Source organism: Rhinolophus hipposideros, assembly GCF_964194185.1.
Source record: "Rhinolophus hipposideros genome assembly, chromosome: 5".
NCBI lineage: Eukaryota > Metazoa > Chordata > Mammalia > Chiroptera > Rhinolophidae > Rhinolophus > Rhinolophus hipposideros.
The window spans coordinates 43,987,829-44,001,911 of record NC_138051.1 but is presented as its reverse complement, the minus strand read 5'-3'; the positions used below and the strand labels follow the sequence as shown (position 1 = coordinate 44,001,911).

The window sequence follows — 14,083 nt, the reverse complement described above, 5'->3', positions numbered from 1 at the left end:
TGTGAGGTTGTGTACATCTTCTGGTCTCTCAGAGAAATCAGGTACATTGAAGGTTAGAATATCCCATTATTGTTCAGTTTTTAAGTCCCTGCTTTATGGACTTATGGATAGCCCACATTAGCCCTAATGGTCTTGTGCTGGGGGTAGGGAATGGCACTGCACCTGAGGCTGAGAAAGCTCTGATTCTGGCTGCCCTCTTAGGACTGTTCAGAGTGGCCTGAGTTTAAGGTGTTTAGTCCTCATAGCTCATTGGGGAGCTTACAATAGCTGCCGGGACCATGGGTTTGCATGGCCAAGTATCCCTCTGGTTGCCTGCCGTGGAATGTGTTTTCCCATAGAAACAACATTTTAAGTTGTGGTCAGCTTCCCAGACCAGCCTATAATAGCCTATTTAGCTGATAATATAGCTGCGAGACTGCCTATTTGACTAGCCTGGGGACCAAACCACCACCTATTAACATTGTTTCTATTGGAAAAGCCATTCTGAGTTCTAAATACCAATATAGCAATGACATTTTGGAGTGCTTCCTGTTTGTCTGTTGGGAGCTGCCAGTACTCAGAACTGGAGTATCACATCACTGTGCACAACCAGTTCCTGAAGAACTCCATTCCTTCCCTAAGCCTGACCTCATTGGCTGGTTTTCCTGTCTTTTCTTGGGGCTGCCAGTGCATTAAGAGCTCTGGACAGAGCTCTTGGTTTGAGGATTTCTGTGAAGTGGTGAGAGTCATGGTTTCAGTCCTCTTTTTCTTCTGTGAGTGATGAAGAGGAGGGAAGGGAACAGTTGGAACTGATAGGAGCAGTGAATTCATCGACATCATCCTGGGGCTGCCTTTTACTGTGCAGGGTCTGGTCCACTTCTTTAGTTTATGTGTATGTGTTACAGTTTTCTCTATAATTCTGCCAACCTTTGGGGAAGTACAGTATGGCTTCAGCTTGAGTAAATGGAGCAATTATCCCAATAAAAGAAAATGTCACGCTAGTCCTTGAAGTCAAGGGTTCTGGGAAACAGTTCTTTAGAAGCACCATGTATTTTCATTGTGTCATTGGTCAAGTCCTCTCAGATGCTGGAGAGATGGGGATTCGAGACGTGCTGCTTTTTCTGTTTGGAGGAAAACCTTCCTCATCCTTATAGGGTTAGATAGTAAAGTCCCAACTTCATAAACAAATATACCTCTCTCTACCCTGTTTCCCTGAAAATAAGACCTAGCCAGACAATCAGCTAGCTCTAATCCGTCTTTTGGAGCAAAAATTAATATAAGACCCGGTATTATATTTATATCATATCGTATCATATCATATCATCATATCATATCATGTTATATTATATAGACCTGGTCTTAGATTAATTTTTGCTCCAAAAGATGCATTAGAGCAGATTGTCTGTCTAGGTCTTATTTTCAGGGAAACACGATATGCACTTTTTATACAGTCAACCCAGACCAGCTGGGATTCCCATGGGCCACACACAGATGTCCTCCCTCAGAGAGAAATAGGTCCAGTGCAAACTAGGACAGCAAGTTAGCCAAATTGTTGCCTTTAGAAGTTTGGGGGCCACTTGGGTGCTTTAGTAGTCTGTGCAGACTTTGGTGTTCTCAGTGTTCTTTTTTCCAGAGCACCAGAAGCAGAAAGTGTTCAATGCTTCAGTGAGATCAGGACTTGCTATACACAGCAATATACTTCCAGTCTTCATGGTTCGATGTCTCATTTCTTATTACCCGCTACCCCATGGCTTTAAATTCTTCCTCTAGTTTTCAAAGAAAATCACACACAGGTAGATGTTCCAGTTGCCCATAAAAGATTTCAATAGGATTTAAATTGGCTGCCAGATTAAAATGACCTCCCAGACATGGGGAAGTGCCTTTGCAGCTCTCTGTTTCTTCACCTTTTGTAGGCTCTGTGTGTGTGTGTGTGTGTCTCTGAGTTCCTGATAAGTGACCTAAATTCTCTGGCTCTTAAGTTCTTGGGCTATTGCTTTTGATCAACATAAAATCCACAGAAAAACACAGTTAGAACACACAGCAAATGAAACCCTCATTTTATTGCCTGTGCTGTGAGTTATCCCACTCAGCAGTGGGAAAAGCCTTCATCCTAGGAAGCCAGGAAAAAAAGAACGTGATATTGGTCCAACAATGAAACACCAGAATTTGGGCAAATTTGCTAATGGACTTAGAGAATTTAGAGGAATTTCAGCAGTGGGATGAAATAAAACCAGTGACTCCTCTAAGCAGCTGGGAAACATCAAATCATAGCTCAGATAGTCTCTTTCTGAGCCCACTCTGGACTCTGAAGCTAAATACCCTTGTTCTGGACTCTTCTAGCTCCCCATGCTGACCTGATGTCCATGGTTTACCTGTTCTATTGACACTCTGTGCTGTATTGACATATGTACCTATCTTCTTTCAAAAGCAAAGAGTGTGTCACTTTTTTGGGGAATGTAACAATTTATTTATAATTGCATGGTTACAGCATTATTATTATTTTATTTTTTTAATAAACTTTTAATTTTAGAACAGTTTTAGATTCCCACCCCCCCCAAAAATCACCAGGACAATACAGAGAGTTGCCATATATATACCCTGGACAGTTTTCTCTGTTGTTAGCATCTTATGTTAGCATGGTACATTTATTACAATTAATGAACCAATATTGATACATTATTATTAACTACAGTGCGCTCTTTATTCAAATTTCTTTAGTTTTTAATTGAATGCCCTTTTTATGTTTATGGTCCTACCCGGGACACCACATTACATTTAGTTGTCATGTCTCCTTAGGCTATGACAGTTTAGACTTTCCTTGTGTTTGATGATCTTGACAGTTTTAAGAACTATTGGTGAGGAATTTTGTAGATTGTCCCTTAATTGTGATTCCTTTGGAAAGAAGTCACTATGCACAACTCGCACCTAAGGAGTTGGGAGTTAGGCTCCCCGCCCTAGAGGGCACAGTATCTACATAAATTATTTGGAATTCTCCAGCACAGGAGATTTATCCCTTCTCTCCCATTTATTTATTTAGTCATTTATTTATGAATATGGACTCAAGGGCATTTATTTTATACATTGGGTAATAATCCATACTACTTTTGTTACTTTGTTGCTCAAATTATTCTAGTTTTGGCCATTGGGAGATCTTTCATTTGGCTCCTGTGTCCCTCGACATGCCCCCATCATTTTGAGTGTTTGTTTATTTGTTTAGCACTTCCTTACTTTCTTACTTTATCTTACCACAGATGCCCCAGGCTCATCTTGTATATTTCTTGTCCAATCCCAGAATCAGCCATTTGGCCCAGGAGCCCTGGTTCCGTTTACCGGAGAATGGTATCAGAAAGCAATATCTGGGCATTAGGTCTGCTTATCTTCATCCCTTTTATTTTTTATCTAACACAGTGCCTGACATGTAACAGGTTCTCATTAAATATTATTGGACAGCTTTGTGCTTGTGGGCAAGGTGATTACTCAGGTATGCTGTTGTGTGCCACACAGGAAGGTGAGCTGTGTGATCTTGGTTACACTGAGTTGGAGGTAGAATGTTTGGTTCTAAATGCCCTGAGAATAGGAATGAAGAAAGAGAGGAAGGAAGGAAGGGAGAGAGGGAAGGAGAAACAGACAGATATTGGCTTTAGAAGAAAAGATAATGGAGTCACTAATCTATTGGAGATGGAAGAGAGCACAAAGAAGATAAAGATCTTGCAAACCAAAATACAAACTGTTCTTTTTAATTGCATGAAGTAGGTTAGAGAGGTTGGCGGGCTTATGTCTTCAAAAGAGGAAACCAGGGTTGTCCACATCCCAGCCAGTGTTGATCCAGACAATCCAGAAACGAGTCCCTGGGTCTGGAGAGCCCCGCTGAAGCTTGAGGAGGCCATGGAAACTGTTTTCATTACCAGGGTTTGAAGTTTCATTACTCAAGTTGTTGTGACTGGCAGATGGGCTGGAACAGTCACATGTGGTATTCAAATCACTGCTGGAAGATGTGACCTCTGCCTTCAGTGAAGAGGGCCAGAATAATAGCACTAAAATAGGGGAAGCATTTACAAAGTTTATTGGAGTAGTGGTGGGTCCCTTCATCAGATAGCGCTCATGGTATTTTTTTTTATCCCCCCTTTTATCTTGATAAAAATGTCAAATAATTAATAAAATCATGATGTGTGGTTCACAATATGTGTAGCTCATTTGTGAATTATAATTTTTTCGTGATCTATCACATTTTTGACAGTGAAAATGTTTTTAAAAACTGAAACAGTGGGAAATTAGGATTTTACCTTGAGGCATGTTACACGAGCAGTTGGACACACTTTATTATGTGGGGACATATGCCTTTTAATCCCCCTCCCCAGTCATACTCAAGGGGACTAAATCATAAGTTTTTCCACCAAAGGTCAAAAAAGCAGACAACTCACAGAGTAGGGTCCACCTCATTAACCTTTATCTCATGTTTAGTATTCTCACTCAAGATTTAATCACTTCACAGGTGGAGAAACTCATGCATTTGCAACAAGAGCCCCCTGAACTTGCTTTTAGTACCCATCTTGTATGAAAAGGAGTTTGCACTTGGTATAGGAAGCAGAAAGGCTATCTTGTTGTAAGAGAGGCCAGACTCGCAGAAGTGGGTTCTGGCTAAGGAATCTGGACTCACTGCAGACGTTTTGCACAGAGGCCAATTCTTGCAATGATGTGGTCAGACGTGGTAGAACCCAGCTGCTTGCTCCATTGAGAGGGCCTTTAGCTAGCCACACAATCTCTGAGTGCTGTGTCTGAACTGGATCCAAACATCCAGCCTGCTGAAGCCCACCCATCCCCCACAGTGATGGGAGGTGGGTTGCTGCAGAGCATAGTATTCATCGCAACTGGTCAGAGAAGTTACGGATAAACACATAGCAATTTAAAAAGTGTAACATACAGTGGTAAAGTGGAATATAAATGTATTCCCCCCCTTCCCCCATGAACTATTAGAATACAGATAAAAACAATTTATGCTTTATCTTTGGTCTATTGATAGACATTTTGTGAGTTTTGTTACTTATACCACTATGAATGCAACATAGGGGTTAAGAGAATGTATTTCTGAGTAAGGCTTCCTGAGTTCAAATCCTCATTCTCTATTTCCAAGCTATGGGACCTTGACTAGTTTGTGTAACCTTCCCAAGCCATAGTTTCCTTAGTGGTAAAGATAACAATAATAGAATTTACCCTCAAAGCGTTACTATGAGGATGAAATAAAGTAATATATCTATAGCACTAAGCATAAAGTTCTTTTTCTCTTTGAATTTTACTTTTGATTTAATGAATACTACTACCTCTTGCATGGAGCTTTAACTCAGGTTTTTTTTTTGTGTGTGTGTCTTTTTTTCGTGGTGGGTTGGTAGGTATGGCTGATGAAATGAAAAGGAAGAGAAAGAGGTATGAAGGCTACACTAATTTACACAAAAAACTAACTCTGTTAAAGAGTTATCTTCTTTTTTAATATGTTTTGTGCTGAAACTTTAAAGTCTTTTATAATGGAAATAATCCAACATGTCTACTTCAGACTTTACATGTCTTCGTGCTTTCCAATTTTAATAAGACATTCACTCATTTCTAGAATTAGAGTTGTTTTTTCTGTGTGTGAGTAGAACAAATGCCACCCAGCTTGTTTGAACGAGTTCTATTAGTTTGCAGTTCTCATGATCGAAGTCAGCAAAGGAGAAATCTTACATCTTTCTAATATTTTGTAGTAAGCCACATAACATAGTATATAGTGTTGTTAAAGGATGAATGGCAATGAGATGAAGACAATTATCATTTGAGGATGTTGGTTAAAACAACTTAAATTATAAATTACTTATTGTAAAGTATAAAATTATGAAACGCAAAAAGTCAGAGCATGTAAACTACATAAATCACAATTCAACATTATCTAGAATCTTAAGGCATGCAGTGATGTGAAAATGTGACAACTAATGAAAGGGAACTGTAATAGCTGACCAATACAGCAGAAAGTACCCTGTTTGTTTATTTATTTATTTATTTATTTATTTATTTATTTATTTATTTTAAATTTATTGGGGTGACAATTGTTAGTAAAGTTACATGGATTTCAGGTGTACAATTCTGTATTACATCGTCTATAAATCCCATTGTGTGTTCACCACTCAGAGTCAGTTCTCCTTCCATCACCATATATTTGATCCCTCTTACCCTCATCTCCCAGAAAGTACCCTGTTTATGAGATAAGATGTTCATACTTTTAAAGTAAAGTTGTTGGTTTATATAAAAGGTGATGATCAAGGCGTAACAGCATATATTTTAAAAAATGAACAATTTTGGATGGGTATTAAGTGAGAAAGCAAAATAATTCTCTCTCCATTTCCCCAGATCCTCACCTCTTAATGCAACCAGTTTCAACCATTTCTGTTTTTAGTTCTTATATTTATCTCCATGACACCATCTACTATGCTTGTCCCTCTATGTCTAGATTTAAACAGTACCCATTGGCTCCTTGCCATGAAAGATGGGGATATGGCTCACTTAGATATAATATCTACCATGTTTTGTCTGTAGATTGATTTTAAACATTGAAAAAAACAATGAAGAATGTCTATATTTCTATGATTTTTAAAATACCTCGGAAAAAACCTTTGGAATATCTTGCTTTGTAGGACTGAAATGACTGATTCTGGACTCTTTTTTTTCTTAACTTTTTTACCCTGTTATATGTGCTGTTATTCCATAAATATACTCATTCTTGTCAGACAACATGTCCTGATCTTTGTTTGAGAAACATAGTTCCTCCAAACATAGGATACCCTGCAAAGGCTCAGGGGTCCTCTGAAGCTCTTCCAGGATTTGATTTGGGGTTGGCCTGGATCCAGTGGAGTGGTTGTAATGGGCTGTTGGTAGGGAAAGTTTGAGGTGATTGAATTTAGCTTGGATTATCATTTTAGATTGAGAGAACTTTTATGAAGTGTGAAAGGTTTGAGTGTCCCCCTGACCCCTGCCCCTGCCCCAGCCCCCTACCCTATCTTCTCCTCTCATTTCTCTTTGCAAGATTCTGAATTGCCCTGGGCACTCTGGACTACAGTTTTGGGCACTACTTTGTCACGGAAGGGGCAAAGGATTGAGTCATTGACTAAGATTTTTTAATAAAGACTTTCTTTTTTTTATTATTAGTTTTGCGTGTACAAAACAACATAGTGATTAGACATTTACACACCTCACAAAGTGATAACCCCAAGTCTACTACCCATCTGATACTGTACATAGCTATTACAATACCATTGACTATATTCCCTATTCTGTACTTTATATTCTGTGAATATATATATGTATATATATATATATTTAATTATAGTTGACATTCAATATTATTTTATATTAATTTCAGGTATACAACATAATGGTTAGGCATTTGTATAATTTATGAAGTGATTCCCCTGATAAGTCTAGTACCCATATGACACTATGCATAGCTTTTATATGATTATTGACTGTTTAGTAAAGTCTTTCTTTCTTAATCTCTTTTGGTTCCTTTGGCTGAGTAGTTAATTTAGATCAGAAAATGCTTCCATCATGATGATAACACTGTGTTGTATTTTCATTGTCCTTTTCATATACGAAGCTTTTCATGTCCATTATTTAATCTGATATATATATATATGTGTGTGTGTATATATATATATATATATATATATATATATATATATATATATATATATATATATTCACACATGCACACATGATATATACAAGGCAGACATTTCATTATACCAATGTATAGAGAAATAAACGAAGGCTCAGAAAGTCCCTAAAGTCATATACTGTACATATTAAGCCTCTATCTATCCAATCATTTTCTGTCTAGCCTTGGAGAAGCCCTAGGCTGTTGGGTTAGATTTAGGGCCCTTTCCCTGGCCCCTCCATCTTTCTCCCTACTTCTCTTTCTGACATCAATATCAGTTAGTCTAAAATACGCATTTTGCCCTGTGGAGTGTACCAGGTTCTCTTCGGCCATGAAAGGAGTACAGGACAGGGCGAAGACCTTACCTCGGTTCTCAGTGTGGTTGAAGTAGTGACTTCAGAGGAAATGCAGGAGGATTCTGTGCTGTTACAAATGGTCTGCATATATATATATATATATATTATAGGAAGAATGTATGAGTGCACTACAACTGACTGTAAGACATTTGACCTTCCTCATCAGCCCCTGAACTTGAACTAGCATTAATATTTAGGCCCTCAGATGCAGCAACGTAAAATGAATGTTTTCTTTTGGGTCTCTGTGTGCTCTATCCTCTGCCTTAGTCTTCTGTGTAGAGTTAGCTAGGTCATTACCCAGTTGCTCCCTTAAATTTTTAAATATGGATCATCTGGATTCTGAATGGAGGTCTTGCTCTAAGACCTATGGATGAGCTGTTTGTAAACAAGAAACCAAGAATGACATTCACTTTATTTTCCTGTAACTGCTGGTATCAACTTTGTTTCCAAACTTTGGCTAAAGAAATATTTACATGTTTTGGTTTTTATTTACTCTGACTAATGTCAGAATTTGCATTCCTGTAATTCTGGTCAACGGAAGAATGTAGTTACATTCTAGAGGTGAGCTAGACCATAGAAAAAAATACACATAGCTTAAATGAGTAGAAATTTAGAGGCTTATAAGCAAAAGACTTTATGATGGCCTTTGTTATTATAACTAGATAGGTAGGGAGTTTACTGTTTAAATTAGACTTATATACTCCAAAGATATTTATGTCTGGGCATCACGGTAGAAAGCACTGGATTTTACATCTCCAGTTTTTATTTTCCTGATGTTCTGTATGCATAGGTGATATTAAGGGATAGCCTTATTGGTATCATTGCCACAAACTAACAAGCCAGTTTTGAGTCCCATGCGTTTACTTTTCTCTGTCTGCAAAGATTCATCCTGTTCTTAAAAATCAGGAATTTTTTCTTTTATTTGGTCATATATATCTTTTTTTAAGTACAGAATTCTTATGATTGAATTTTTATTTGTTTCAGACCCAATGTCTGTGGATCACGTTATAATGCTTACTGTTGCCCTGGATGGAAAACCTTACCTGGTGGAAATCAGTGCATTGTTCGTAAGTAAATTGACAATCTGCCATTCTTCATTGTCTCCTTTTGTTGTTTTGGTGGCATGGTGATTCTTAGTATTTGGTCATTTGTAACTGCATATCATTAATATGTTTATAGTAGAGACTTTCAGCTCTAAGATTTTCCTACTTTCTCTGAATCCAGCATCCAGGTTGGGAAATACATTAACTTGGTCAAACTACTGTTATACTTCTTTTAGGATATGTCTGAGATATAGAGACTAGGACCACAGAGTACTGAGATACTTTGAACAACATGACATGGCATTACATATGATGCGCCTGGCTACATAGATTGTGTAATCACTTTGAAGGGATTTTTTTTTTTAAAGATACCATTGCTGCTTTCCTTATTGTAACTTCATACTTTGTTGACCACCCACAAGCCTACTCAAATCTTGTACATTGAATTTGGGTGGTCGAAGCCAAAGGCAGACCTAACTTTTAGACAAAGGGGAAAGGAAGCAGATAGAGGATCAGATAAAGATCGTAGAAAGACTAGGGAAGAACTCAAATGGTACCAGAGATTCCTCTATTGACTCTGCCACTGTGGCAAACTCCAGATTCTCCACATATCCCACAAATGCTGAGTGACACACCACATACCAGAAAAGATGCTATTTAATGCAGGTACTAAGTTAAATTAGTTATGACATCTGTCCTCCATAAACTTTTATAGTCATAATACCAATGAAATAATTTTCAGTTTTCAGAAAACTCTATTATTATAATGGGAGATTTTAGAGATAAAAGGATTTTAAAAAGTTATGTACGTCTAAGTATTACCTTGTCTTGTACACCTGAAACTAATAAATAAATACATTAAAAAAAAAAAGTTATGTAATCCACCTTCTCATTTAGCCAGGAGTGGTCTGTAGAAAAGAATAGAATATTTCAACCAAAATATTTTTGGTGGCCTGGAAACATTAATCCCTTCCCCAATTCTTGATTTTGACCAAAAGCAATTTATTCATTTGGCATGTTGTGATTTATGTCAAAATCAAAATTGAATCACTAAGAAAGGGTTATTTGGAGTTTTCTAAATGAGCTTAACAACAGAATTTTTTTCCATAGTGCTCTGTAGAATCTCTGAGAAATGCTGTCTTCAGATATTTAAATAAATGCTTATAGGATCCTTTGACAGTTTATTTCTTAATAGTTTTCAATCACCATCCTTAGCTATTTTGATGTTTCAATGCATTTTCTAACGAATGTATTATATTTAGCCTGGCACATCTTGTTTGCCTCTTCCAAGGTTGTACAGGCATTTGAGGAAGGATCATGCCTATGAGTAGAAAAAATAGTGACCCAATCTTAGTCTGCTGATAAATAGAAATCATTTGCCGTTTAATTTATACTTTCTCTTTTGGCCTCTAGCAGACATTTGGTACCAGTATGATATTAGTCTCTGGCTGGCATGCAAATGTTAATATGTTTCTAAAAAATGAACAGCTTCCTGACTGTGGAATCAGTACTATTGCATTGGATTCCAAGCTTCTCCTCTCAGGTGGTTGATATAATTCACCACAGGACTAAATGTAGGATAAAAAGCTGCTCCATAGATCAGGTGTTCTCAACTGGCAGGATCTGATCTAAAGAAGTAGTCTTAGCAGGCTGTAGCATTTTTTATACAAATCAGTAAATAGTAAGCATTTATGATAAAATAGGCTTCCAAGAATAATGTTGTAATTTTTATATCATTAAATCTTAAAGTTAATATAAAAAAGAATGCTTGTAGGTACATAAATATGTTTAGATGCAGGATTTTTGTTGGTTTTGTTTTCCCTTTATAAAATGTCCAGAGCTTATGGATAGACTCAGTGCTGCGGAATAAGCAAAGAGAGGCTGAGAACCAGTGAGCTGGAGAAGAGAGGGAATGCATTTTACAGCCAGAGTTGATTTAGTCCAACAATTTGTTTTGTAAATGAATCAACCTGAGGCCTACGGTCACATAAGTCATGATGGTGAAGTTAACGAGGAGCCTGAGAGCCCAGGTTTCCTCCTTTGGAGACTGGTCCCTGTAAATCACCATGGGCTGAACCCATGTGCTAACAGAACTCTGGTTTTATTCACAGCCATTTGCCGGCATTCCTGTGGGGATGGATTTTGTTCTAGGCCAAATATGTGCACTTGCCCATCTGGTCAGATATCTCCTTCCTGTGGCTCCAGATCCAGTGAGTATAACATGTCATTATATATAATATTATTTTATGTGGTTACGTCCTATTTTCTCCTAAATTTGCTTTTGGCTTTTCTCTTGCCTGCAATACATTTTTCACTAGAACATCTGCCTTCTCTGTTCTGCCCAAAATACTTGGAATGGCTCTCCTTAATCTGGCCTCCCATTTCCCTTCTTCACTCTTTATAGGGAAATTGCCTATGGGACATAGTTACTATGAGTAATATAAAGATTATGGCCTCCTTCTGTGTAGGCATTGCCTTATTTATCTTTGTATCTCCAATGTAAATACCATAAAAGATGCTCAATGAAATGATTATTTAATGAACATTTTGGCTCAAGAAAGCTAGGCATTCTTCCTTGTGCTACTAAAATATGAATCTGATTAAACACTTAAAAAAACTCAAGACCCCTGCCTTTGCAAGAAGAAAATGTAGGAAGTTGTTATGGCTGTTTCTGGGGATGATTCATCATGAAGCACAAACATATTTTCTCTTTCAGAATTTTACCGCTTTGGTCATCCTATGATGCCAAATAAATATTTACTGTTCATTCTTAGGAACCTTTGCTTGCTTGTTCTATTGTTTTGTTTTGGTTTTCTTTAAATGTGGGGTCCTCGACAGTGAATTAGGGGAAATATGGGGGTTGGGAAAGAGGTGAGTCATTATTAGTTGTTAAAAAGTTGAAGTTCATGTCTATATAAACAGCCCTTAAACACCTTAACCATCACCAAGGCAGGAAAAAAAAAAAAAAACTTACATTCCTTTTCCATTTCCCATTTCTGGTGAGAGAATACACTCTCCTTACAATGTGTTCTGTTTTTGACAAGGTTTTAAGAAGAAGTATTGTGGAATAAGTTGATTCTCTTTTGTCATTTGCAAGTAGAGACTTCAGCAGGGTCAAGGTTCTTTACCCATTAAGAGTCCTAACATTTAAGCATGGCTCTCATCGGCCAGTTAACGGGATAAGGCAAATACTGCTGGGAAGCAGACCGTCTTGGTGCCCACTAACAGACCTTGACATTCATGAGTGAACAGGGGCAACTCTGCCTGAGAGCTTTGTGAACTTTTCTTGGCCAGGGAGTATGCCAAGTCTGCATGCAGGGCAAGCTGGAAAGGCTGGGGGATTAATGGCCCTAGAAGCAACTTTGAACTAGTGCCAGATAGAGTGTTGGATAAATGCTCTACCTTTTTTGCCTCTCAGTTTGCCTAACTATGAAATGTGTTCTGCACTGTCCCTGAAGTTCCTCAGTGGGATTGAGCCCCACTCACCAACAGTAGAAATTGGCTTGACAATGTACTTTATTAGCTTCCTTCTCTCCCCTGTCTCACTTTTCCACCCTCTTACCAGTATTTCTGAAGTTACTTCTAAAATAAACTCCTCACATTTAAACTACTGTCTCAGAATTTGCTTCTGGTGGAAACCAAACAGAGACAGCCTAATGCTAAATACAGACAGTTGTAGATTGGGATAGAAATTCCCCCTTGGGCTGAAACTCATTTGCTTTTTGTACTGTGTTACTTGATCTCAGCTTGGTTTTGTATGTCCTCCAAGCAGCAACACGTTCATTCTACATATCAAGGGTACCTAAGCTGGAGGAATAGAAAGAGGCAGAAAGGTCAGCTGGTGACATAGGTACAAAATACTTGGAATGTATTGGACATCTCCATCCCCATCAGGTTGACCTCCAGGCTGCTGCTGAGCAGAGAGAGACTCAGGGGTGGGAAAGGAGTCTATGTACCAAGTTGGGAATAGACCCGTCTCTCAGATTAGTGCTTGAATCAACCAACAACACTACTTCTCTGGGGGAAGAAAATAGAGCCATATGACAGAAACAGTATCCAGCAGGAAAGATCTTCCATGGGTGTGAGCTGCTAATGATTTCTGTTAAGTAAAAATCATGAGATGTGGAGACAGGATGTTAACAAGGCCAGAGGGAAAAGCTGTGGTCCTGGGAGACCTGAAGCTAGCAGAGACGTGGGAGGAGTATAATGGTAAGGTCCTGTGGGCCAGAGTTAGGCTAAAGACTGAAGTTTAAGGCTTGAGGGTGACATTCTCTGAAGAGATTTGTGTCCATCTGTGATACTAGGACACTGGACAATGTCCCCAAGGGGCCTGTGGATGAGAGTGATGTGAGGAGGGTCTGGATCGTTAAGATTTTTGAGGCATTTGGAGCCTTTAAAATTGTTGGCTTGGACCCTACCTGAACTAAAAGTGTCTACACAGCTTGAACAATTAACGATGGCAGGATGTTTTAAATTAAGGGTAGCTGGTGATGACCAGAATTCATTTCTGATCTTTTGAAGTGATGTTCCAGGGAAGACCTATGCCATCCTATAGGACCTGGCCATGGTGTGGGAGACAGTAAATGTGGATAGATCAGTTTGCTCCCTCTCCTGCTAGCAGAAGGATAACCCAACCTAGTGAAATGTTTGCACTCACTACCTGTGGTTCTACTAAAAAGGGGTACATTTAGACCATTTCACCAATGTTTCCTATTAGACATTTTATCCTTGTTATGTAATAGAGATCAAGGAGTTCTAGGCAAGTTGTGGGACCTCTGAGGCTTTGGTTTTCTCATTTGAAAATGAGAGGAATGAAAGGAGGATTGCTCTTTGAGGTTGTTTTCGACTTGAGTGCTCTGTGACTCTGAAAAATAGGAAATGATCTCTTCATGGCCTGAATGAGAGGTTGCATTTCCAGAAGATCCAAAGCAGTGAGCAATCCCTTTGGACACCAGGATGACGAGGCTTCCCTTAATCTATTGGGAGTCTTGTCACTGGTCATTGAGGCATCACGGTAAAAAGAGAAG

At 38.5% G+C, this 14,083-nt stretch overlaps 1 protein-coding gene across 2 annotated transcripts in view; it reads left to right on the top strand.

The window, feature by feature from the left end:
- FBN1 (fibrillin 1) overlaps positions 1-14,083 on the top strand; it is a 234,186-nt gene that overhangs the window by 24,863 nt on the left and 195,240 nt on the right. For both annotated transcript variants that reach the window (XR_013993368.1, XM_081048809.1), the window contains exons 2-3: positions 8,998-9,080; positions 11,168-11,266. Coding sequence is in view for 1 of the 2 variants with exons in the window: in XM_081048809.1 (XP_080904935.1) it covers positions 8,998-9,080; positions 11,168-11,266 (182 nt within the window). In the remaining variant the exon portion in view is untranslated. The remainder of the gene's footprint in view (positions 1-8,997; positions 9,081-11,167; positions 11,267-14,083) is intronic.